Source organism: Neodiprion lecontei, chromosome 3 (assembly GCF_021901455.1).
Source record: "Neodiprion lecontei isolate iyNeoLeco1 chromosome 3, iyNeoLeco1.1, whole genome shotgun sequence".
NCBI classification, from domain to species: Eukaryota; Metazoa; Arthropoda; class Insecta; order Hymenoptera; family Diprionidae; genus Neodiprion; species Neodiprion lecontei.
In genome coordinates this window covers 3,315,504-3,340,464 of record NC_060262.1, presented here as the reverse complement: position 1 = coordinate 3,340,464, position 24,961 = coordinate 3,315,504, and the positions used below count along the sequence as shown (strand labels likewise).

The following is a 24,961-nucleotide window of genomic DNA, read 5'->3' as shown; positions in this document are numbered from 1 at the left end:
TCTGTTGGGTGTCAAAGTCAAAAAAATTTTTTTTGAATTAGAACACGTTCGGGAAAAAAAATAAATACGAACGGTTTCCGAAGCATGATTCAAAAGTTGGATCTTTGAAGTTTGTGGAACGTGCGTATAAAAGTTTCCCCACTTCTGAACGGTGCGGTAAAACGACGCTAGCTGCGCTTTCTTGGCGCACGCGCACCCCAAGATTACTTCATTTTACACACGGACTGAGTTCAACCTGAAGTTTGCGTAATTAGAATGGCGGGTTTCATGAAGCCGGGTCTATGCCTTTGGATTATTCTTTGTTACCCTTGATCTAATTATTTTAAATTATCATATTATATATATTCGACTGCTTTTCACGTCAAAATTTCCTTCACATCAGGTGTTGGAAAAATATAACGTGTGTCACACCTGCGGATGGGGATACATCTGACTCGTGTACGTTTACAGCACTCGCCTTGGCTCGTGTTGCAAACTTCACACTCGTCGGAAATCACCCACTTTCCACACTTGTCAAACAATACACTACTTAATCACTTTAATATGTTCTTCTATACGATTTTAGATGAAATTTCTAAATATCGAATTCGATGATCCGCATTTCGGATTGTGTTTACAATCTAATGTAGGGTGGATGAGATAATTACTTGGAACAGAAACGATAACCGTAAATTCGTTTCTCTTTAAATAACGCACGGGTTGAGAAATAATCCCCGCTAAACAATCTCCTTTTCTCATTCGTAATATCCGTCGCGATTTGCTGTTTTTCTAACGCGAATCTAAATCATGGTTGAAAATTTATCATAGAAAACAACTCCATTGGCTACATTGTATACGAATGAAAAAATATTTCAAATTCATTATTATCTTGTCAATATTATTTTACATCGTATGAGATTTTGAAATAGAACAGGTGGATTGGCGTATATATTTTCCACAAACCCTCAAAGCGGGAACAGCGCTCCGTATCGGTGAAATTTGGAACTAACAGACATTCTTAATCATAAACTGATACCTGTGGATATAAGTCTGTAACCTGTCGCGATTAAATTGACAACAAAAATAATTTACGACAATAATGGAGCAGCCGAATAAACACGGTTCGGTTTAATTCAGTATAATACACCAACGATAACCGATGAGTTTAATTGAGGAATCAACTACTGACGAGCCGTATCTTCGCTAGGTATACACGAAATAATTATAATATCAGCAATTATTGCGGTGAGGCAGCATTAAAAAATACGAAAAGTTAACGAGAAGTCTCTAACCTCAATCGCGTATTTACGAAAAGGATCGGAATCACGTAGACGATTCACTTTCAGCCTATGAAACAAAATCTCTAGTACGCGTACGTGTTCCATTTTAAAAAAATTAACAGCAACCTGTTATCAGTATTCATTTCCCAATTCAAACACCTTTTCATTCACGAAACGTGGTTTGTTGACACTAATATCATGTAAACAAATAGCTAGGAAATCGATTAACGAGGTAACGAGAAGAATTCATTCTCTGGGTATGAATTCTGAAAACATTTGACTTTATTTCATACTAAATTTCGCTGTTCAACAAACGTATTTATCTTTCAGCTCGCTCGAAACGCTTTGTCTATGAGGCGAGCATCGGTCGCTGCTTTTAACAATTTCCAGCAATATGGACAAGCGTGGAAATGATAAAAATGCCGAGAGATCTAACGTCATTCACTATGTCGCGAAAAAAACCACGCTACTAAACCGGATATCCGGCAGCTGCGATGTTAACATCAGTAAGCTTAGGGCTGGAATGCTCGTCGAAGCTGTTGAGGTACTGAGAGACGGTGGATTGCGGATACGTGTCACGGATCCAGCTGGTGCCGATGTTTGGAAGAATACGGAGTGGCTCTGTCATCGTTACGACCTTGTCCCTGTTTCGTCGATCATGTGGCAGTACTTAGCTGCTGTTGCGTCGCCTCAGGAACGGGTCAAACTTGCTACGGACAAACAGTTGTGCAAGGAGTTGAACGATATTAAATTAAACAGTAAAGTTCTGCTGCAAAATGATCCCGCACCCTCTTCTGGAGAACTGATTTCTGCTGTCATTAAATACATCGGCCCTGTTCCTGAGCTCGGCTTTGGGCTGTACTTTGGTCTTGAGATTTTGGTAATTTGAATATCAGTTTACAAGGCGGGAACAATCCTGTTTAATTTCTGTTGCCTTTATCTGAGACACGGAGTTGTTTAAGAATTGAAAAATTTTGAAAACCGATTCAAGTTAGACAATCTTTTGATAAGCAGAATAATTTTGGCCTTTCATCTGTTGAAGCTGAAAATGATTCACGCGCAAATTTCAAGATCATTTTATTCTTCTCTCAAATAAATTCTTACATTGAATTGTTCTGGAGATTACATTTTTTTCAATTGATATATCACGAAAGCTGACAAATTATGTGAAATATTCAGGATACGAGAAGCAAATCGGGGCAGTTGATGAAAAACTTTCACGTTACGGAAATATTTAATTTATTATCATTTATGGATGCCTTCTTTGCAGGGGAATCGACACTCCATCCAAAATGTTGAACTAACTCAGAAATATTTTACGACACCGGCGCAGGGAATTGGGATATTTGTAGATCTGAGTAACATTAGACCATGTAAAACGGATTTATTGGATTTTGGAGAGCTTGAGAGAGGAAATATCGATATCATTGACAATGTGACCAGTGTTTGTGAGTATGAAAGGCAACTTCTGAAAGTAGATAAAAACATTCAATTCACAATTACAGGTCAAACTTTTATACGAATAAAAAAATATTTCATCACCTTTCCACTTTCACTTGACAATATAATTTCATACCTAAATAACTCCCACGTAAAATCTTGATTATCTTTCTGTCCACGTAATTTGGTTGGCGTGCAGATTTCTACACTGCAGTCTTGCCCACTCGTTCATGGTTGGAAAATAGTTAATAATACTTATAAGCGTGTTGAAAATAACCAGTGGGTGAATTTATGATAGTCGTAATTAAAGGTTGAATTACTGCAAATATTTTTGTATTTTATATCATGATAATTAGAAATCTTGTTCGAGTTAATAATAACCATGATGAGATTTAAAAATAGATCTGTGAGAAGCTGGCCAGTCTAGCAGCTGCTAGAAGACATGGGGAACTTAAGACTTGCTTACAATTATTTAGCTTAAACACAAACTCTTGCTATATTCGCAATTTCTATGATGCTACAAAATATTCCACTTTTTGTCCTAGAGCATAAATGGAGTAGTGATTTAGACTCAAACGCGTATAGTGATCTAGAAACTCGAGTAAAAGAAATTAGCCCTAATTACGGTAAGCATCTTCTTTACTACAGGTTCTGTTTATTTCTTACATACCACGTTTCAATTTCCATCCGTTTTCTTGAGATATCTTTGCCTATGAATCATGTAGACTAATATATTGTTTTAAAGAAAATTACGTGTGCTAACAATGAGTTGAAATCAGATAAATATTCGTTTGCATCTAACTTTCACACTAGTGAAAGTTGCGAAAGAAAAGTACTGTGATATTTGTCAATTGTAAAATTTTCCTTGGAATTAATAAAAATGTCCCAATTTTACTAAAATGTATTCCGTTTATATCTCCAATTTCTTTACCCACTCTGTAGTGAAAAAATTTTTTTAGCCAGTCTAACTCTGAACATGAATTTAATTGCAGGTAACGTTCCAGTGAACAACGAAAGTCAAAATGTCGGTCATGCAGATAAATTTGGAGAATTGCACATAGGATCGTATGTGGAAATACAATTGGGATCGTCCAGAAATTATGGTTTCATTCGCTGGATCGGCGCTCTCCCTGGTATTCCACCCGAGAAGCTTATAGCCGGTGTTGAATTGGTGAATACATGAATAAATACATAAAAAAATTAGTAGAAATCATCTAGCTATATAGTTATAAACTCAAACTAGTATATTTTTTATCATGCAGGAGGATGAGCATCCGCAGGGAACCGATGGCGCATGTAACAACGTAAGATACTTCCACTGTAAACCACACAGAGCTGTGTTTGTGGATATAAATCAATGCCATTCGCACAACAGAATAGACGTAAGTTGTGAATCCTTCTGTGATATTCTTTTAAAAACTTAGAAAATTCAATTCAATTTCTTTATTAATCATCAAACTGAAGGATGGTGAGCCCAAGAAAATGGAATTTGACAAATTTGGCAGTACCGGAAATTCCGTTGTGGCGGGAATGGTTCGCCCGATATCTGTGAAAGGTGATCTCGAAACAATTTGTGGAAAATATCGCGGGATTCAGGGACATCACAACTCCTGTTACCTGGACGCAACTCTTTTCAGCATGTTCACGTTCACTAATGTCTTTGACAGTCTTTTGTTCAGGTATGCGATGAAAAATTTCACTGTAAAGAGGACAGTGTACATAATTTTTACCCTTTTTCAGGCCTCCCAATGAAAAGGACTGTGCTCAGTACGAAGAAGTGCAGCGAGTTCTTCGCGAGGAGATTGTAAACCCTTTGCGAAAGAATTTATTTGTCAGAGCAGATCGTGTTATGAAGCTTAGAACTTTGCTTGAGAAGTTATCGTCCATATCGGGACTTACTAGCGAAGAAAAAGGTGAATCTCATAGTTCAGTTCTCTCATGTCAGGGAAGACTATCGAGTACACCATCTCAATGGAACGATTTTTGAAATGCGTTCATTTTTTTCAGACCCTGAAGAGTTCCTCACTTCTTTGGTAGCTCAAATATTGAACGCAGAACCATTTTTAAAGCTAAGTTCTGGGCAGGATGCATATCACTATCAACTATTTGTAGAGAAGGATGATCACCTAAATTTACCCACCGTTCAGCAACTCCTCGAACAAAGTTTCCTCACTAGCGATATAAGATTAAAAGAAGTTCCTTCATGCCTGATAATCCAAATGCCGCGGTTTGGAAAGTCCTTTAAAATGTATCAGAAAATACAACCCTCGCAGCTCCTCGATGTAACAGACATCATCGAAGACTGTTGAGTATAATTGATTGACAGAATAGAAAGCGAAAAGAAATATGAGACTCGATTAAACGAAGAATTTCTCCTTTCAGCACCCCGGCAATGTACCGTGTGTGGAAAGTTGGCGGAATTTGAATGCAAAGAGTGTTACGGACAATGTGGAGTTGGCCTGGAGAGTATAGCATTTTGTGTTAAGTGTTTAGAAAAGGTAAGATGGACAGAGAACTCGTAGTTTTTTCGCGATTTCTTTTAATCTAAGAACACAAATCGCAGGTACATAGTCACGAGAAGAGGAAGAGCCACAAAGCCAAAAAGTTAACGGTTCCTATCGAATTTGCAATACTGCAGGAGCACTGCCCCGTTCCACGACTCTACATGGAACTCTCCGCTGTTGTATGTATCGAGACATCGCATTACGTCTCGTTTGTCAAATGCGGATCCGGTTCAGATGCGCCGTGGTGCTTTTTCGACTCAATGGCAGACCGCAAGGGTGAATATTAACTTTATATACCATCAGGGTGGCGACAGACCAGAAAAACCAGGAATAGTCAGGGAATTACGATGGACCACAGGGAAAAACGTACTTTTTTTTATAGATGGTTTACACATTTCAATTATGCTTCGTATATTCAGCTGAGCTAACTTTCAGAAATGGTATTGTTAAATTTCTAATTATTTGCGTGAAATGAAGCAATACTGTGTGTTTTCGAGACCAAATTTATGTATTCACTGGTGCATTATTTCTGGTGCTTTTGGTCATGAGAGCCACCCGACAATACCTAAGTTTTATGGAAAAACATCTGAATTTTTTGACGGGAAAGGTCAGGGAATTTTATTTGAACAAAATTGTCGTCACAAAGATCAGTTTAGGAATGGAAACTGTTGTTTTTCGAGAACTGATAAAATTTCGGAGCCCGTCTTGAGTTGTTAAGGATATAAAAAAAGAAATTTTTTTATTATCCAGGAGAACAAAATGGTTATAACATACCAGAGATGGTTCCGTGCCCCGATTTTCCGTACTGGTTAAGTGAAGATGGGGCACACTACTTAGCCGAATTGACTGATGATCGACAGCTACCTGAACACGCTAAGCGATTACTGTGCGACGCTTACATGTGCATGTATCAGTCGCCAGATGTGATGATGTACCGATAATCGAATCGGTGAATAAATCGGTATTAATAATAAAACGAATGAAAAGTATTATGATTCAGAAAAAGAAAAGAAAGGCATAAACGATCCATTTAATGATTACTTTTATTGAACGGGCAAATAAACGAAAATTGATATAATACTTTTATGTGTTTCGAATTCGGTGCGCAAATTTAAAAGCAGCAGCGTATATATGTATGGGTATTGAAGTCAGATTTTAAAATCGCTCTCAGGTGATATGTCTACTTTGCTTCTGTACTTTTTGATTATAGAATATAATAACACACTTAAAACGAAGTATAATTATTAATTTTATAATGAAACTATTGCTGTTGTTAATGTTATTATTAATATTATACATGTATTATAATTATTTACTGTGAGATACATATGCTTTTTAAGTGGAATTAAATTTCAAAATAAGTAGTACTCTCTCTTACATCTCAAATCATATGCAGCCTTTTAATTAAATGACAGGCCTAATCTTTTGCTCTGAGCCGTAACGCTTTTCGTCATACTTATTATGTTCAAAATTACAGTATTAGATCGTTATTTATTCAAATACATACTTATATTATTTACCGATACATTAATCGAAAATTTTTGGTAAATTTATGCAAAATTTCAAATTAGCATAAATTTGTCAGTATTTTTATAATCAATTAATGAATCGCAAATATAATTCTTATCTTAAAATATCCTTTCTCTCGCTCTCTCTCTATTTTCTCTCTCTCTCTTTGTAAATAAATGGTATTTTTCTTAATCATTAGTTTACACCAAATAGTACGTCTCTGAGATATATTAAAATTATCCTAATAGCTTCGTAAACGAGGCACAATATTTGCCTTCGTTACGTTTTTCTAATTTTATTATATTTTTCATAGATAATAATCTGTCGTATATATCACTATAAACTGTTAGAGTCGTTTAGACTGTTATTTTTATGTTATTGATATTCTAGTAAATATGACATTTAATTTCCATTAGGATTTGTTGATTGTCAAAGAATTTCGAAAGTATAAGAAAATCTGTGCCACTGCTTACGACTGACAGACCGATATTACTAGAAGTACTCAACAAAAAAGAAAAAAAAAAAAAAAGAAAAACAAAACACACAGTTTTTAAATGTTACAAATACAATTATTGACCACGTTACTATCTACTTTTAAAGCTCGCGTCAGCAAAAAATCTGGTCCAAACACCATGTTTAGTCATCAGTAATGAACCCATAATGTTCTTTTATGAACTCAAATACATCAGTTTCTATTCGACTGATGTATATAGAAATTAATCACCTTTTTAACTGGTAGAAGAAAAAAAAAAAAGAGAATAGACACCGGTTTATTTTACCAAATGGATTATTATCCCCTAATTTCTGCGCCTGCTGTTACCCATTAAGTATTTGATACTTAATTGGATAATTTAATCACAATCTAAAATCAAGTTTCGACATTTCTTATAGACATGCTACTATAAGTATAGGTATATATTTTGCAAAGAAAATTAACTTCCCTTTATCCCGTGACGAGTGAAGACAAATGAAAAAATATAAATTCAATTTGAAATGAACGTAGTTGGCATGGTCAACAGTAACTACTCGTAGAAACAAAAATTATCTGGTAAAAGAATCACACGTACATTTGATACTAAGACTACGAAATATTAATGCAAATGAACGTTTGTAAAGTAAAATAATATACTTAATCGAACTACCATTTCTTTGACAAGGCACGTTCTGATTAGATAAATATTTTGTTATTACCGGATTTGCAGCAAGTACGATGTTTTTATTGTTTATAGCAACAATAAATTTAATATGTACGGAATTAAGTGCCGTTGTTTTGCAAACTATATGATTCTATTTTCATAGATTTAAAACGATATCTATCTTTTAAAATAGTACTTGTTACTATTACTACCGTAATCTACTAACAATACGGATGAAGCAATGTGACCAGAAATAGAAAAAAAACGCTTCTTGGCGAAAATGCGAGTAGCGAAGCAAAATTCCAACAACGATAGCCAAGTTTCATTTCGTCGTGGAGTTTTGAAGAAGCACATTATCAGATTGAACGTGTAGCAAAATTCGTGAAAGAACAGAGGCAATAGCGTATGTCTCCTCATTTGTATATGCACAGAAATTGAAGAGTTCCTTGGTGAATAAAAATGTGCAACAATTGCACAGTAATATTCAATATCTTGTCAAGACTGCAGGGATGTTCGGTTTAATACCTGGATTAACATCATATGTATACCTAATTCTGCAGATGATGTGACTACCCGAAGAAAAATGGACTAATTCAAATCTACAGAAGCTGAGTTTCACTGACATGTTTGTAACATCAATAAGAGAAAACTCGTTTACACAAATGGTTGGATGGATTTTTCAGGCATATCAACAATCGTTTGCTTCTCAGATCTAAGCTCAAATACTGAATAATACGTTCGAAAATGAAACAACATAATGTAACGCTTTGTCAGTTGTAAAAACAAGTTTGAAAATTGAATCTGACATTTGGAACGTGATATCTTTGAAAAATAATATTTATCCAAAGACTAAGAAATGCCTGGTCATCTAGTAATTTCTTTGGCTTTTATTTTTAGTTTTAATTCCTAATTGGAAACAAACCTGCATTCTTAACGCAGCTAATAATAAAAAAAAGATTCCTACAAGCAGAGGTAAAGATTGTAACATAAATGAAAATACTATAGTTTAAGATACTCATTGATTTGAAATATCAAGAGTTGCTAAAAAAGAAAATCAAATGTGAAAGTTGACATTTAAGGTGTAGTTTAAGGAGTGTGACCTAAAATATTGCAGAAACATTCTTAGTGTTGATATTTAATCATCCTCGTCCATTGCAAAATCACTGCCAACGCCAGAATCCCATGTGTAAATCGGGCTGTGACAAAAATAAACAAAGTCACTCTGTTATATTACATCATACTAATCACGTATTTCGCAGGTGTTTGGGTAGCTGAATGTCGATGGACTCTTTGCCGTTGAAGCAACATTACATGTACGTCTTTAGTTGCTGAGAAATAAAAACTCAGAACGACGATAAACGCGATGGATAAAAATGAGACGTCAGTATTCCGATGTTTTTCGATACTTACTTTATTGCTCTGCACGTGAAAAATACAATCCTCTTGAGTCGTTTGTTGTAGAAAAAATAATTGAAGGACCAGAGGCATCCGTCTTCCCCGAACGGATCGGAAGCTAAATCTGGATTGTAACTGAAACGATGAAAATGAAACCATTTCGAATATTTCTTGGATAATTTAATAACACAATCTGTTTCAACAGGATGACAAAAATTACAACGATGAACAAGCTACCTGTAAATGTCACATTCTCCCATTGAGATTTCATCTTCAACGGCTGTCCAAAGTGCAGAGCGCAGGGTACGATAATAATCGCCTGCAGTGGCGCTGAGATTGCTATCAACGGCGTTCATGACCCATTGAAGGCTTGGCTCTTTGCTGAACTCGTGACTTTTAGCATCTGAGAAATCGTAGTCTGGATAAAAAGCTGCGTTCAGCGTTGCGATAAGGTAAAATAAAGTCTTTCTGCTTATTGTGTCGCACAACGGACCATCTTCGTCCCCAGAAATGCTGTGACTGTCGATAAAGAAACAAAAAACGATGATGAAAAATTAATACAAGTTGTCGACCGTTTGTTTTCCTCAGCTTTGTTGCAACAGAAACGCCTCCGATCGTTCACCTGAAATAGCTTTGTGCCGGCGATGCTCCTAACGAAGTTTGCGGAGGCGACAAAGCTTGGAGGTCATGAGGAGTGACTCCCTGCTCTGCGTTGAACCGTTTATAGAGCTGTTTGTCGTTTCCCGCCATTTTGCACGAGTAGCTCTCAATCCTGTAATTCATAAAGCAAACGTTAATCGTTATCTAAATCTAAAAAGAGTCGTTTATCTTGCCCTGATCGTTATGCATTCTGACAAGAGAAATTTATCAGTTAAGCCAGTGATGCGAATAAAATCTTGTTTTGAAAATACAAAATTTTGTTAACGCCTTGAAGCTGTTTGACCATCTGCCAAAGATGAATTCAACTTACCGCCCTAGAATTTTACTGTCACCGGTTTTAATCCACAACGCACTGTTGATGGCTTCAAAGCGAGTACTTTCCAGCAGCTTCATTCTGTCGTTGATATCCTTGTCGGTTGCTAATCGCTGATATTTTAGCACTAAGTCATTAGCTCGATGATAAACTATTGCCTTTTCTAATTGCAGCAAGAATAGATATTTTCAACGTGCATCTTTCACCCTGGCGACTTTCAGCGTTTTGACTTATATGTTTCTTTTGCTTTTTCTATTGTGCCTCTTTTCAATTTATAATTCTGTCCATTTCAATTTTCACACATCTGCCTGTGTGGGATTGTACGTGTGTGTGTATGTTTGTACGAAGAAAGAAATCATTGACGGTGGAAGTGTGAAAAAAAATGTAGTATAGATGTTCGTAGCGTTTAGACACAGTGAAGATTTAACAAACTTATAATTAAATTTCGATGATGTATCGAGTTTTTGAACATTTTTTTCGGGTGTATGAAGATCCCTTTCCTTTTCGAATGTACGAAGTTAATTCTTGAGGTGATGATATTTTTTTGCTCTGTACGACGCGTCGTTGGGTACATTACACAAATTTATGTGAATATGTATGAAATATTGTTTTTTTGTTTTCTTTTTTTTTTTTTTTTTATTTCCGTCAACGACGTCGTTGACGGGAGTCAATTACAATACTTTTCGCTAAGTAAGTATTATCTCACCGAAATACCGTGACGTTTTCACCTTTGTGCGCAACCTGCAGCGTATACAAGTTACGGAGGTTTATAATGTGTATGTGCACTTTCCTTGAACAAGGTTTTGTTGGGCGGGTGAAATTACCCGGTTTGTTATCTAGGTGTACAAAGAAAACCGTCCAAGGTCTCTCTCTCTCTTTTAGGTACGCTTTGCTGTCTCTTAATGCAGTTTGCGATTACAGCTAACTGGGCGAAATTAGCACAATGGGTTAAACAGTCGTTTTTTCTTCCTCGATACTTGACGATATTGTGCGTGATAAAAAAAATCACTCATTCGCTCTACTATAGGAAACAATCCATGATCACAAACATTGTTGCATTTGTATATTTACGCACTACGTAACAGCTTTGGTTAAAATAAACACACCACAACCCTGGGACTTGTCACTTTTGCTTCCTTTTCGATTGAACAAAAATATTTATTCCGTCGTTCGCGTCACTACCTTCAACTGAACTGTGTGTGTCTGTCTGGTTACCTGAATCTCTGACTGTGTGTGTCAGTCTGTTGGTTGCCTGAATGTCTGTGTGTGACCCCTAGTATTAACAGAAATGGTGGCATCCCTTTTGTGCTGCCATCTACCAAGTGTAAACAATTCGAACTGTCATAATATGTGGAGCGGTTTGCCGACATCAGGCGGATGTTGGTCGAACAGCGATAAACGTTTTCACTTTTTAATTAATATTTAATTATATCAATTTTCATCAATACAAATTGACTTTATACAAAATAAGATTCACTTACAACGTAACGTGTGCGATTTTGAAAAAGGCGAAAGGGCATGTATTTTTTATTTATTTTTTATCGTATCTATGGTAAAAACATGGAAATATGGTCAGAAACGTTAAAATTTAATCACAATTTAATTGGAATTTTTTTTAAATTCCGGGTTTTCGCAGATTTAAATTTATTTATATATTTCATTGGTTTTCAGAGCGTTTCCAAGAAGGAAAGATGGTTACGCCTGCCTTGTGTTTTTATCTTCGAACATTTGGGATACACAAGTTTTTACCATTTTCAGAGCGAATGGTGAGGAAAAAAAATTATACGCCCTTTTGCCACTAAAATCGCATTTTTCTTGGTCACAAACTTATGCCGTTAGATACGCGATATAACATGCGATCTATTTTACCCATATTACGAATCTATCGTTATATATACGTATAGTTTTTGTGAAGATATAATCGTACATTATCTATATATCGGTACGTTACACAGTATGAGAATATGTTAAGATATGTAGGTGAAATTTTGATTAACAATCTGCGACTGATTCAGAAAACATCCTCCGGTTTGACAGAGTCCGTGTCACTGAAAAATTTGATCAAACTTTTTAAAACTTGACAATTTGCAATGCAGTAGAAACTAATAGGATTTATTTATATTTTAAGCTAAACGAGCGCTAATCAACGAAATTTATTTACACGGCATTATGGACATAATTCATTATGGAATACGTGCCATTTTATATGTAACCAATTTGTTAACAAGCTTGTTTCTCACTTGCGTTACTGTACTTCTGTACGGTGATTGTGAGATGGATCACGTAAATACCTTTCCGCATATTTAAGGCCGTGATCTCCGTCGTTACTGTACGCTGAATATAACGGTCCATCTAACAAAGACGATTTGAACTTTGGTAGAAAGTATATCCAGGCCTTTGTCAATTCTCCAACCTGAAATGTTTTGAGTTGGAATTTTCAAATTCCTGACACGTACAGACTCAAGTATAGACAAAGAATAAATTACCTCTTCAAACTTGGATAATCCCTGCTTGTATTTAGACTCTGGAATAAGGTGAACTTCGTCTTCAACCCGAGTGTAGAACGTCGGATGTTCTTCGAGTTCGTCCAAATGTTTCAGCATGTTTGAATCTACGTCGTATATTTCCCCTGTAACATGCTGCGCAGGAAAAGTCGATAATTTCAAGTGTTTGACAATGCACATATTATACCGATTGTAATTAACGAAATATCATATTAAGATAATTAAGACTTGCAAGGATTGTTCATCATACTCACATTACCGACATTAGGCTGTTTTAACAAGAATGGGACGTTATATTTAGTTGCAATAACCAGAGGGTACTTTGCGACCGTTCTCCCAATTCCGATGAATTTCGCATAACCGTTGTTTTTAGTTTCTATCAGTTTATGGTTTGGCTCACCGCGTTTCAGCGTTCCGTATAAAAATACACGCTGCAGCGGGCTTTTGAACAAATTTTCGTACATTTTACGTGCTCTCTTCACATGCCGCTAATGCCGAAACGCTGATGTAAGCACTTCTAAAGCCTGCTAAATGTATCAATTATCTATTAATGGAAACAAGGAACGTAATTGTAAATCAAAAATAAGATCCAGATAAAAATTAACGACACTTTATATCAATTCTCAAGCTTCTAATCGAGCTCTGTACAATTTTACATAACCTCTGATCTGTCGTTATTGTACTGAAATTAGTAACGTTATCGTAACCATTCATGCTGAGAATAACCGTTATTTCACGATATAGTAAAATTTTTTAAATTAGTAATTTTTTCTCAAATGTTTCGTTACGATAACTTTACCAACTTCAACCTCGTACGTTACCGCTAATCACAAGATCTAACCGTGGCTTCAGTTTCTGTCAGCTGAAGTGGAATATTTTTGTTTTGACAGGTTATACTTGACTACGTTATTAGCGTTCGATTTTTGAACCTTTCTTCGAACGTCATTCATTCGTTCGTTTTTTCTTCGCGCCTACGTCACATTGTTGATAAATGCAAGAAGGACGGAGGGAGTTTGAATCGCGTAAACAACGGTAACTGATAGTTGGGTCGTATTTATTGAACGTCTAAAGGCATACAATAACGAATTCCATTATAAAGCTGCGATACATCTTTGAGTAGGTTCTTCGAATATCCATTTATCCCAGGGCGAATGGAGCAGAGCTGCCAGTGGTGAGGGTGTAGCTACCGCTTGCGCTACAAAGCAATTTTTAGTTGAAAGTAATTCGTTAGCAAAAAATTGTCATATTCATAAATATAATGTATAAACGTAAAATAATATTCTAAAAGCCTGGTGAATAAATTTTTCACAGATGCTTGTGAGACCGTGAGATTCTCCGTCATCTTGTCCATACTTACTGCGTGCTGAGGAATTCGCCACCCATGTATACCGTAGATTTCGTGGTAAAGGCTTCCAGACTGCCTGAACGGGTTGCAGTAGCCGGGAAACCGGTCGGGTTTACGATAGACTCAGCAAAGAAGTAGTAAGCACGTGAGTGAGCACAAGATCCTTTAAAGAATAAAGTAATTCAATCCAAATCACGGTTCACTCGCAGAGTACAAGAGTATGGTCAATCCCGCGTCGCAGTGTAAAAACCATGATTACAAACCCCTACTTTGTATTAAAAGTTCTATTTCACTTACCGACCAGGTCGAGGCCGCATCCTGGCTGAGTGGTGCCACCGTTAGGGTAGAAATCGCTGTCACCCGCAGCCCTGGATAGTCCAAGCAATCCAGCGTTTGTGTGAATCACCTGAACGTGGTCAGCGTCGCTTGGGTGAACTCCACTGCCAGCACCGGCGTTGTCGAATCCAGGTAGAGCCGGGTCGAGAGCTGGACAACCAAATAAAGTATACATCTGTTGAGGTGAAAGGTAAGGGAACGCGAACTGCTTGTGATTCTCTTTGAACTAACCGATAACGGCCTGAATATTTCCGCTGGCACCTTGAGCAGCAATACCAGCAATATGACCACCGAGAGAGTGACCGACTATATTCGTTTCACCGAATTGCAAACCAGCATTTTCGTTGAGGAAGTTCAGGAATGATGATATTTGGCCGGCAACATTTCTGACGCTGCTAGCTGCAGTAAGGTAATTTTCACTTGCTATACTGCTCCAGTCTACGACAATCACGTTGTAGTCTCCGGCAGCCAAATAAGCTGTGGGATTAAAGGGAATTGGTAAACTGAGTAATTGCAAGAGATGATTATGGGTAAAAATATTGCAATCTCATATCTCGTACCATCACGAACTACTACACAGGCGTCTGAGAACTCGCTGGAACGCCATCCGTGAGTAACTATTCTGGTTGGACGAGAACTAAGGAAGTTGCTGCTGGTAACGGTCGCTATTGAGTTGAGTGTCAAGATTTGGGCCGAGGCGGGGTTGTTTCTATGACAAAGCATTGGGATGAATTATTAGTCCTGCACCCTGTATTTCACATCTCTGGATAAACAATGTTAAAACTGAATCAGTGTATCATTGAAATCGGGTAGATGGCAGACTAATTTCTTCTTCCTCACTAAAATACTGACCGTGTATACAAGTTGAAGGTGATAGTGTCGACGTTGCGTGCAAAGATGGCATCAACATCTTCGACACGTTCCTGTAAGTCGATTAGGTGAGGAACGCCGTCCCCATCAGGGAAATACATGTAATCGTGTTCATGTTCCAACTCATTTCCGTGATGGGCTGCTCAACAAAAAAAGCTGATATTAGAATATCGTCGTTTCGGTTACAGTGTTTTCTATAATGAAAATTTGAAAATTTTCAACACAGCACAACAGGGTGCAACTGTCGAGGTATATATCTAATGGGTAGAATTTCACCTGTCGCCACGATGGCGAGAGTAGCGAGCAAGAATAACTTCATCTTGAAATTCAGAGCACCGAATATTACTGGTCTTTCTATTCTAAACACGGTATTTATATGGCAACCTGTGAAAACAATTACCTCATTATCAACGCGAAAGAAGCTAAATCTGAAATCACATCACATAATTACCTTTGTACTTGTGTGGTTGGATTATCAGATCATGAGATGCGATCTATTATTATTGATTCTAATTGCTTGCTTGCAGTCATTATCGCAATTAATAAATTCTACAACTTATCAAATACAAATCAATTTCACGATAGTTTTTTATCTCAGATCGAAGAGTGTGGTGGACATTTTTTTCTGAAGTACATTTGTGCTAAATGATAAAAGTGAGATATCAACTCTGAAGTCGTCACTTAAAATAAAACTTGATAGTCTTGAAAATTTCAATATATTTTTCAACAGAAATCACATACTCGTGTAATATATTCCATTAAATTAGAAAATTTTCAATAAAGACATGAGACAGAATTTCGAGGTCTAATTAAGGATCAATAACAATCGTCAAGTACAGGTTTTATGTTTATTATATTCCAAAAGTGTACAATGCAGAATTCCAATTCAACAGAATTTGGTAACCAGCAATCTGGTAAATTTCATCTAGCCCAGTGCAAATGGAGAGCTGCTCGCAGTGGTGAGAGTGAAACTGCCTCTGGCACTGCAAAGGAAAAACGTATTTAGAAAATTTGTGAAATTTGAACTGTAAAAGTATCTGAATGGAAACGCATCACACAATTGGAAATGCACATTTTCGAAAATTATGATATCTTACAATTAGAGGGTGAATTTTCAGTTTAACAGAGACAATATACTTACTGTGTACTGAGAGTTCTGCCACCCATAAACACCGTAGACTTGAAGTTGAAAGCTTCGAGATCCTGAGAACGGGTTACGGTAGATGGGAAACCAGTTGGGTTCAGAATAGACTCGGCGAAGAAATAGTAAGCGCGGGAGTGGGCGCAGGCTCCTGAGAGAAGAATGCAGAAATTTGAATGCAACTTCGATTTGAAATTTTGCAGATATATCACATTTGGCATCATGAGAACGAGTGCAAAAAATACACTCGTAATTGGATGAAAAATTCTTCCGGGCTTACCAAACAAGTCAAGGCCGCATCCTGGTTGACTTCTGCCTCCGTTGGGATAGAAGTCGCTGTCGCCAGCAGCCCTGGAGAGTCCGAGGAATCCAGCATTGGTGTGAATCACCTGAACGTGGTCAGCATCACTTTCATGAATTCCGCTACCAGCACCGGCGTTGTTAAATCCAGGTAGAGCCGGATCAAGAGCTGGAAGAATCAAATCAGTCTTTGAAACAGGGGGGAATTCAATTAACTTGGTGTATCGAACATGGTTTGTCATTCTAACCAACAACAGCCTGGATGTTTCCACTGGCACCCTGAGCAGCAATGCCGACGATGTGACCGCCAAGAGAATGGCCAATTAGTTTTGTGGTGCCAAAGTCGAGGCGAGCACTGCTATTGAGGAAGTTCAAAAACGCGGATATTCTACCAGCGACGCTTACGACACTGCCTGAAGCAGTATTGTACGCAGTACCTGCAATGCTGCTCCAGTCTACAACGATTACATTGTAGTCTCCAGCGGTCAGATAGGCTGTAAAATGAGGTAATATCAGCTCGAATGAAAAGTTTTTTGCAGAAACTGAGGTGTTAATCGTTGAAACTAGAACATAAAAGATCATTTTTACCGTCTCGTATAACGACGCAGGCGTCTGATCTCTGATTAGAGTTCCATCCGTGAGTAATAAATCTGGTCGGACGAGAACGGAGGAAGTTACTTCCAGTCACAGAGAGTATCGAGTTGAGAGTCAAGATTTGGGCGTTAGTTGGATTGTTCCTGTTGTAAATATGGTTGGAACAGTGATTAACTTTGAATTGAAATAAACGAGTGAAGCTGATTTGAAGATTTGAATACTGACCGCGTATACAGATTGAAGGTGATGGTATTAACGTTGCGTGTAACATCAGAGGACAGGTCCTCGGGTTTTTCCTTCAAGTCGATCAGGTGAAGTTCCCCGTTCCCATCCGGGAAATACATGTAGTCATGTTCAGGCTCGACTACTGCCCTAGCATGAGCTGTGAAATAAATTGACGGTGAGGACGAATTTATGAATTAGAGACCATGATTATTCTTCGTATCGATTCTAAAAAGTCAAAGTTGTGTTTTATAATGGTAAATACGCAAAGTCCAATTATTTGGTAAAAGTTGAATAGCTCACGACGCGATTTAGAGGCTCAGTAAAAGAAGGAATTGAACTATACCTGAGGCCACAACAGCAAGAGAAACCAACAACAACAGCTTCATATTGGAATTGAAACTTTTGAAAGAATGGGGCTGTATTAGTTGGACAAACCGTATTTATAGCGTGAAGCAAAGATGTGATTATTTTGTTATTGCGTTGCAATCAATTAAACTTTTCGAGCTGATATACTCTTGGACATTAGATCAATCATTTCTCTTCGTTTTAGTTCTTAAGGTATTCATCCGGAACATTTAATACGTGTCTACACCTATCCATCTAATCATAGATTCTCAATTTTAGTATCTGCAAATCTTTGATTCAGCACTATCCAATTTATCACTTTATGGTTACTTTTCGCACTCCAAAACACAATCTCATCATCTATTTCCTGCGGCTCATTAGAACTGGGAATAAAAGCGAAAAATATCTTTCGGAAAGCATTCTAACTTGCTTTAAACTTCTATCAGTTCTCTTTTCATGACATTAGAGTATATTTGGCTAACTTTGGAATAACGATAGATGTATTTGTATATACTGCAAATCTGGGCACCACCGTTTCAAATTTGATAACATAACATGCAACAGTTTTTCTTTATTTAGTCGTCAAAGATGCGATAAATTTGGATGGTTCGCTATATAGTCTCCGATCATGAGATTTCTCGTTCATATTTACACCGAAAAAATCAAAGTAATCGTGCGATTTTTCATCGTTGGATCAATCACATAATATTAATCTATTTTAATTTTTTCAGACTGTCATTTCCTCCTTCACGTGATTTCGATTGAGATCTGATGGTTGATAAAAAGAATTAACACTACCATTATATACTTGGATGATTGATTAATATGCCATCAATTTATCAATGTGTGTATCTGCAATTACTGATTCGATTTTCTGTTCATATATACATGACTACGTTTTTTTGTGCTACAAAAAACCAAATCTGAGCAAACAAAAAAAAAACCCAATTTTTGATAACAACAGTTAGTTTTTTTCTTCTCCTATAACTGTTGGTACTTTCATTTTTCATACATGTATAAAAAACCTTTCAGCAACCAGTGCAGATTTAACCACGGTTTGTTTTTAAATATGATACTACAGATCTCTGTCAAGATTCTGCAATTTTTATTATCGCAACACCCCTGTGACGAAAGTATTATCCATGTGTCCGTAACAATTAGTTATCAGAAATTGATATCTGTTATTTTGATGCTGATATAGTGTGGCATGCCGGAACAAGAACTGATGAAATGACTAATTGAACTTACCAAACTCGTAATCATCGTAATTAATAAAAAAATTCGACTAATCAAATATGAAATCTGTGATATGAAATAAAACACGCGATCACGTGCCCAAAGACCGATATTAATCTATTGAAGAAAGTTGAAGAAATTTGATTGTATCGAATACGTTTAACTGTTTTTTTTTTTTCATAGTTAGTTCATTTATTTTACATAAACGTTTCAGGTTCTGTGTGTATATCGACTAGCAGCTTATTTTCGTTTAGAATTATTCATATATACATTATTAGGATCTTTACCATAAGATAGTAATGAATATTCATTACATTTTTAACTTCGTTTCGTAAATTCAGTTTTTTTTTTTTTTTGCATATTTCCGTAATCAGTACATTGCAGTTCGTTCCCATATAAATTTTATTCTCAACAGATTTGCTGTTTATTCGAAAAGTTTCGTATTAAAATTATCGTTCATTTGTATTTTTTTTTTCAAACAACTTATTTCATTTGATTGTTTTTCAAACGTTCCGTTGATTTTTATTATTTTGTTAAGCTTTTCATGCGTTAAATGACTTTCTTTTAATAAACATTGTTGCAGTTTCTTATTCTCCACTTGATTTATAATATTATCTCGGAAAAGATCATTTTTGAGTGTATTGTAAATAATCTGTATTTTATTTTGAACATTTCCCAGTTTCCAATCATGTTATCTTTGAAAGCAAAAGTTAATCTAGCTAAACTAAAAGAAGATTTTTCATTTTCAGGTATTCCTGACAGCCGTTGTAGTTCTTCAGGCAGAATTCATCATGACACTTGAAGCGGCGAATGAAATATTCCGCACAAACAATCACTTGTGCAGATTTTCAAATGATGGAAGATTTCTGGCATTCGCATTTCAGGGCAATTTAGTGATAAAAAATACTGGAACCTTTGACACATTTCTCTCGTTTCCATTCGTCGATATCATAGAGGTAGATTGCTCAGTTCTGGGATTAATACTGACACAATTTGAATTGAGTGAAGAATTTCATCAAAGCACACATGTTTATTTTTTTTCCCAGTACATCGAGTGGTCTCCGGATAGTGAGTACATTTTATGCGCCACCTTCAAAAAAGCCATTATTCAAGTATTTTCAATCTGCTATCCGGACTGGAGATGCAAGCTAACGGAAGGTAGCGTCGGTCTAGAACAGGTCACCTGGGCACCGGACAGTCGGCATATTATTACTACTGGAGATTTTAATGTGAGAATAATTTTACTGGCCTTTTTTTTTTAAACTAACTTTAAGTATTATCAAGCGTGAATTTATTCTCTCGTCAGAAAAATGATGTGTGATGGACGGTTTTTTAAAGAATTCTGCATTCTTTTATAGATACAAATATCGATATGGTCCTTGGAGAGTAGATCTGTTACTTATATACAGAACATCAAGTCGTCATTCAGCAAAGTTCTGAATTTCAGTGGTGACGGAAAGAGGTTGGCCCTTGTTTTGAATAACGGGGAGAGTAATGTTGCTCTATACAAAACAAAAAATTGGAAAATAAGCAGGGTGAGTACATTTTTATTCTGAAATAAACAGAGAAATGTTTTGTCAGTATCAAACGACTGTTTACTGATTGGAATTTTGTTCTGTTGAAAAGAATTCATAATGTATGTACATAAATAGACTTTATTTACTTCTTTACGACATTTGGACATGTTACAACAGCGAGAGATCCTTAAAGTTGAAGTCGTGAATTTTGACTGTATTGTCGGAGCCGCAGCTGGCGAGCTGTAGAATTTCAGTTTGTGGTATATCTGTACATGGCCTAAACGAAAGTCTCTTTACAGTAAGATGATGGGCGTGAGATGAGTTCAAGGTCAAGTATTTTCTAAACACTTGAGAGCTTCCTTTGAATATGATTTTTTGTATTTCAATATCACCGCTCTCAAAGCCGACAGCCAAAAGGTAGGAATCCTGTGCGACGTTGATTGGAGCAAAAGCAAGCGCAGTTATGGACGTGTCTTTTATTTCCATACTCGTAATCGGAAGATACTCTTTAGTCTTGAACTCTGTAGGACACCAAATTCCGATTTTTCCGTCTCTCGATCCTGTCGCAAAGTACTTTGAATCGTTCGACCACGCGCAGCACCAAATAATCCTGCTGTGAAGACTGTCTCGTTTCGAACTCGCCGCGCTCAAATTATACTGATTATTGTCACAGGTAAAGAGGGACCATCTTCTGTCCCTAGAGACTGATAAAAGGTACTTGTCGTTCGGGGAGAACGCAAGCTGCGTCACGGTCAGTTGATGCGCCATCAGTTTCTGATGAATTTTCCACGTCGTTGTGTCCCACAGAATTATGGCGGCATGTTCAGCAGACGCGGATTTACAGCAAGTTGCCAGGAGAGTCCCGTCGTGCCTTCCAGCCATTGAAAACACCTCGTATCCATGACCGTACAGCTTCTGTAACTCTGGCCAGAGCGTGTGCTGTATTAGCTCCTCTTCAGTTGGTGGTTTGCCAAAATTCAAGTCCTTTGAATTTCCAACATACAAATTCTCCCCGAGAGCAACTTCACCATCGAAAACCGCCTTGTTCGTGAGTCCAAGAGCTGGAACAGAGGCGCTTTCGGGCATAGCGCCAGCAAAATCGTCAGCGTTGGACAGCTTCTTCAGATAATTAACGAATGTCGCGGGAGCGGTGAAAGTTCGAACGACCTTTTCTTCAGCTCCAGACGCGAATACATAGGGAGTCAGCATCGCCAAACAGGACATATCGAATCCGTGCACTTGGGGTCGTCCTATTTCGTGCCAAGTTTCTCCCATCTCATCTTTCCATGGTGCGTGAGCCCTCGTAGTTTGATCGGCGCTTGTAGTCAACAAAAATCTCCCTTTGGGGTCCCAGCAGAGATCAACGACATCCAAGAAGTGTCCACCAGGCGCCGAACTGGCCGCCCAATTTGCGCTCTTCTCAGAATATTCCCAGATGTGAAAAGAGCCTAGATATCCATGCGCCAGCAGCGAAGTTCCACGTGGGCCAAATTTACAACCATAAAAACCAAGCGAGTTCCCGCCGACGTCTCCCACTCTAACAGACTCCAACCAGATGCCGGAACTCAAGTCAGGCTCCCAGAGTATCATCGTTTTGTCGAGGGAACAGGAGAGCAGTTTCATTGGCTGGCGTCGCCTCTTTTCCGCGAATTCTGAAGGGTGCCAATGCACTCCGTAAACCCAACCCTCGTGGCTTATCAAAATCGACTCAAGCGCAACGCTGTACTCTTTACCATCAGCTAAGAATATTTCCTTCTTCTGTCGCAGTTCATTGCTCTCAACCTCGTCCTCCGTCTTCACAGATATACGCCACAGACGTATCATGCTATCCTGGGAGCCGCTGGCCAACAGAACATCACCGTCATTGTCAAAGGTGAAATCTAGACATCGCACCCAGTCTTCGTGCCCGACGAGACTCTGAACCTTCACAAATTTCATCTCTCTGTCATTGCCTGAGTGCCGACAAAGCAGCTGAATCGTCGAGTCCTCAACTGCGATTGCAAGAAGTGGTAAATTCGACCCAGGCAGGAACCAGAGAGCTGCTTCGATGGGTAACTTCCTAGCAAATTCAACGATCTGGAGGCAGCATGCCTCGTCTCCAGTCTCACCTTTCTCCCAGAGCTTTATCTGACCATCCGTGTTGCCCGTGCATATTAGCAGTCTGGAATTCGACTCGTCGAGATATTGTGCGCTTGCTATTCTCACAGCACTTGTGTCTTTGAGCGTAGTTACTGGCCTGTAAGTGACCCCAAATTTCGACCAGATTATCGTTGTGCCATCCGTTGATCCAGATATCAGCTCCGTCTCTGGCTCCCCATTTCTTTGCCTTATCCAACGTACAACCGTCACCTGGTTGCTGTGTTTGTGTAGCGTCAGTAAGACCTTTCCGGTTTTCGACGCTCGGCGGTCATAAAGTGCGACCGCATTCCGGGCTCCGTAACAAAGCACATCGTTATTTCCCCAGTCCGCCGAATGTGGCGTTCGATTACACGCGCAGCTTATGTACGAGGTCTTCACCGTTTCGCCGATTTCGTGTTTCTTCATCTCGTCCTTCTTTCAGTGATTATTCTCATCAATACTTATCTGCATATCGGCAACGGAATTCAAGCACGTGTTTTACTATACTGTCATTGATGGAGGCGGCCATTCTGTTTAGACCAATGCCATCTTTGAATGGAAATCTGCAATTACGCGCCATTTTAAAATTCGCGCTATATTTTGAATATTGTTCGAAATTTGAAATATATTCAATTTCGAATCGTATGATTTATTTCAGAAATTGATATGCGAGCGTTTGAAAAGTATCGACGGCATATCATGGTCCCCAAATAGCGATTTACTGTGCATTTGGTCCTCTGACGTGATTGATTCTAAGTTATTGATATTTTCAACCGCATCGGAGAGTCTTGTCGGTTCATATGTGCCTGACGAAGAAACTAAAGATTGTGAATACACCAAGAATGAATTTTCCAGAAAGCTAAAGGGCATTAACAGGGTCAAATGGATCACCGGTGGACAATTATTAGCTGTTGTAGGACACGGCGAACTGGTAATAGAAAACAAGAGACTGTAGTAAAATTGCGCCCGTACGCCACCACAGTTATAATATTACTTAAGAATTTCATTTACTATAATTTCCTTAACCTCTTTCAGATTGTTTTGTTGAATTATTTGACCTGGAAGCCCTTGTTGTCGCTTTACCACGACCCAATAATACGAGAGAATAACTATCGTACTAAAGTTTACAAAGAATGTGTAATGCAAGTCAAGGATTCTAACAAGCAACCTTCACTGCACAATCGGCACATCAGTATGTCTATTGAATAGAATAAAAAACGTTGCAGAACAAACCGTTTCAAAGTTAGCCGGCACTTCAATATTTCGTACATATAATAGTTGTTATATCACTGAAATTTTATTTTAGTGGAAGAGGTGAACGCACGACCTATAAGTCTTCCGGTAGTGAAAAGAGACTTAATTAGCGGGAATTCACTGCCTGAAATAGATATTCTTGAGTTCAGCGCTTGCGGCAGATACTTGGCGACAAGACATCAGTCGTATCCCACAACATTGTGGATCTGGAACATACTGTCGGACACCATTGACTATCTCATATTGCAGAATATGATAACTAGTAAGCTCGAAATATTGCTGGCTGCTATCTCGTGTGGCACAGAATATTTTTACAATATATCTCATATTCAGCGAAAATTTTTTGATAGAAACTGTGGTGTTAAATTTTTTACTTTTCAGGTGTACTATGGAATCCGACAGGTACTAGTTTACTGGCATTTACCGAAACCTCAAACATTTTCGAATGGTCGCCCGATTCTGCCGCTTGTGTACCGACGCCTAAAAGAATCTCAGTTGCCGACGCTCGATGGCATCCACACGGCAAAATTGCAGTTCTATGCGGTTATAACAAGGCGGTCATCTATTTCGGGCAATCTTGCGATTGATTTTAGTACTGCATTCCATTTTATTCATTACTTGACATCTATTGTTTGTTTATAATTTGGTAAAAAATTTGTATCTAAAAAGTTTCTTTTATGTTTTTTTTTTTTAAACCTTTCTCGATTTTCAAATCTAATCCAAGTTGTTCAAACAATGGAAAAGATGCAAGGGTTTGAATTTGAAATTTAAATGTAAATATAATGTCATTGTTCGGTATTACAGAACTTGGCACAAAAAATTCTCAAGATATTTTCCCACAATTTTTTATATCTTCAATCTCCGGAAGTGATGATTGGGACAATAAAATTCAAAAAATTCAAAAAATAAATTCGTTCTGTTGACTGACAGAACACGCGGGTCGCTACTATTTGGGTGCGT

At 37.7% G+C, this 24,961-nt stretch overlaps 6 protein-coding genes across 18 annotated transcripts; 2 read left to right on the top strand and 4 right to left on the bottom strand.

Moving 5' to 3' along the window:
* The first annotated feature begins 991 nt into the window (after positions 1–991).
* LOC107222209 (ubiquitin carboxyl-terminal hydrolase CYLD) lies at positions 992–9,577 on the top strand. 2 transcript variants are annotated; one of them, XM_046734699.1, is made up of 11 exons: positions 992–1,186; positions 1,590–2,139; positions 2,530–2,707; positions 3,692–3,870; positions 3,962–4,081; positions 4,164–4,378; positions 4,440–4,612; positions 4,707–5,003; positions 5,082–5,197; positions 5,263–5,479; positions 9,449–9,577. In XM_046734699.1, exons 2-11 carry the CDS (start codon positions 1,654–1,656, stop codon positions 9,451–9,453), a joined length of 1,986 nt encoding a protein of 661 aa, XP_046590655.1. In that variant the 5' UTR covers positions 992–1,186; positions 1,590–1,653; the 3' UTR covers positions 9,454–9,577. The 2 variants fall into 2 exon arrangements, with proteins under 2 accessions (XP_046590655.1, XP_015516964.1); XM_015661478.2 differs by lacking the exon at positions 9,449–9,577 and adding an exon at positions 5,954–7,737 and having other exon boundaries at positions 993–1,186.
* On the bottom strand, positions 6,229–10,620 carry LOC107222198 (repressor of RNA polymerase III transcription MAF1 homolog). Its single transcript, XM_015661461.2, has 5 exons — positions 10,214–10,620; positions 9,866–10,015; positions 9,481–9,762; positions 9,259–9,378; positions 6,229–9,044 (listed from the first exon to the last, which is right to left on the bottom strand). The coding sequence occupies exons 1-5, from the start codon at positions 10,294–10,296 to the stop codon at positions 8,984–8,986; spliced, it is 696 nt and encodes a 231-aa protein (XP_015516947.1). The 5' UTR covers positions 10,297–10,620; the 3' UTR covers positions 6,229–8,983.
* A 151-nt stretch (positions 10,621–10,771) lies between these two features.
* Positions 10,772–13,692, bottom strand: LOC107222205 (putative gamma-glutamylcyclotransferase CG2811). 9 transcript variants are annotated; one of them, XM_015661471.2, is made up of 5 exons: positions 13,562–13,692; positions 12,975–13,247; positions 12,703–12,855; positions 12,415–12,629; positions 10,772–12,264 (listed from the first exon to the last, which is right to left on the bottom strand). In XM_015661471.2, exons 2-4 carry the CDS (start codon positions 13,182–13,184, stop codon positions 12,462–12,464), a joined length of 531 nt encoding a protein of 176 aa, XP_015516957.1. In that variant the 5' UTR covers positions 13,185–13,247; positions 13,562–13,692; the 3' UTR covers positions 10,772–12,264; positions 12,415–12,461. The 9 variants fall into 9 exon arrangements, with proteins under 9 accessions (XP_015516957.1, XP_015516958.1, XP_015516956.1 ...); XM_015661472.2 differs by having other exon boundaries at positions 12,975–13,244; positions 13,562–13,688; XM_015661470.2 differs by having other exon boundaries at positions 12,975–13,244; positions 13,542–13,640.
* A 65-nt stretch (positions 13,693–13,757) lies between these two features.
* LOC107222204 (pancreatic triacylglycerol lipase) lies at positions 13,758–15,648 on the bottom strand. Its single transcript, XM_015661466.2, has 7 exons — positions 15,548–15,648; positions 15,254–15,410; positions 14,962–15,110; positions 14,633–14,878; positions 14,363–14,551; positions 14,078–14,228; positions 13,758–13,915 (listed from the first exon to the last, which is right to left on the bottom strand). Exons 1-7 carry the CDS (start codon positions 15,588–15,590, stop codon positions 13,858–13,860), a joined length of 993 nt encoding a protein of 330 aa, XP_015516952.1. The 5' UTR covers positions 15,591–15,648; the 3' UTR covers positions 13,758–13,857.
* On the top strand, positions 14,458–24,672 carry LOC107222207 (WD repeat-containing protein WRAP73-like). Of its 4 annotated transcripts, XM_046734702.1 has the most exons (9): positions 17,094–17,218; positions 18,608–18,720; positions 19,862–20,068; positions 20,159–20,341; positions 20,471–20,647; positions 23,406–23,678; positions 23,783–23,939; positions 24,054–24,263; positions 24,383–24,672. In XM_046734702.1, exons 3-9 carry the CDS (start codon positions 19,904–19,906, stop codon positions 24,586–24,588), a joined length of 1,371 nt encoding a protein of 456 aa, XP_046590658.1. In that variant the 5' UTR covers positions 17,094–17,218; positions 18,608–18,720; positions 19,862–19,903; the 3' UTR covers positions 24,589–24,672. The 4 variants fall into 4 exon arrangements, with proteins under 4 accessions (XP_015516963.1, XP_046590659.1, XP_046590657.1 ...); XM_015661477.2 differs by lacking the exons at positions 17,094–17,218; positions 18,608–18,720 and adding an exon at positions 14,458–14,591; XM_046734703.1 differs by lacking the exons at positions 17,094–17,218; positions 18,608–18,720 and adding an exon at positions 14,468–14,591 and having other exon boundaries at positions 19,847–20,068.
* On the bottom strand, positions 16,101–18,006 carry LOC107222206 (pancreatic triacylglycerol lipase). The gene is made up of 7 exons (XM_015661476.2): positions 17,875–18,006; positions 17,532–17,688; positions 17,301–17,449; positions 16,961–17,206; positions 16,693–16,881; positions 16,413–16,563; positions 16,101–16,254 (listed from the first exon to the last, which is right to left on the bottom strand). Exons 1-7 carry the CDS (start codon positions 17,915–17,917, stop codon positions 16,197–16,199), a joined length of 993 nt encoding a protein of 330 aa, XP_015516962.1. The 5' UTR covers positions 17,918–18,006; the 3' UTR covers positions 16,101–16,196.
* Positions 24,673–24,961: the final 289 nt, after the last annotated feature.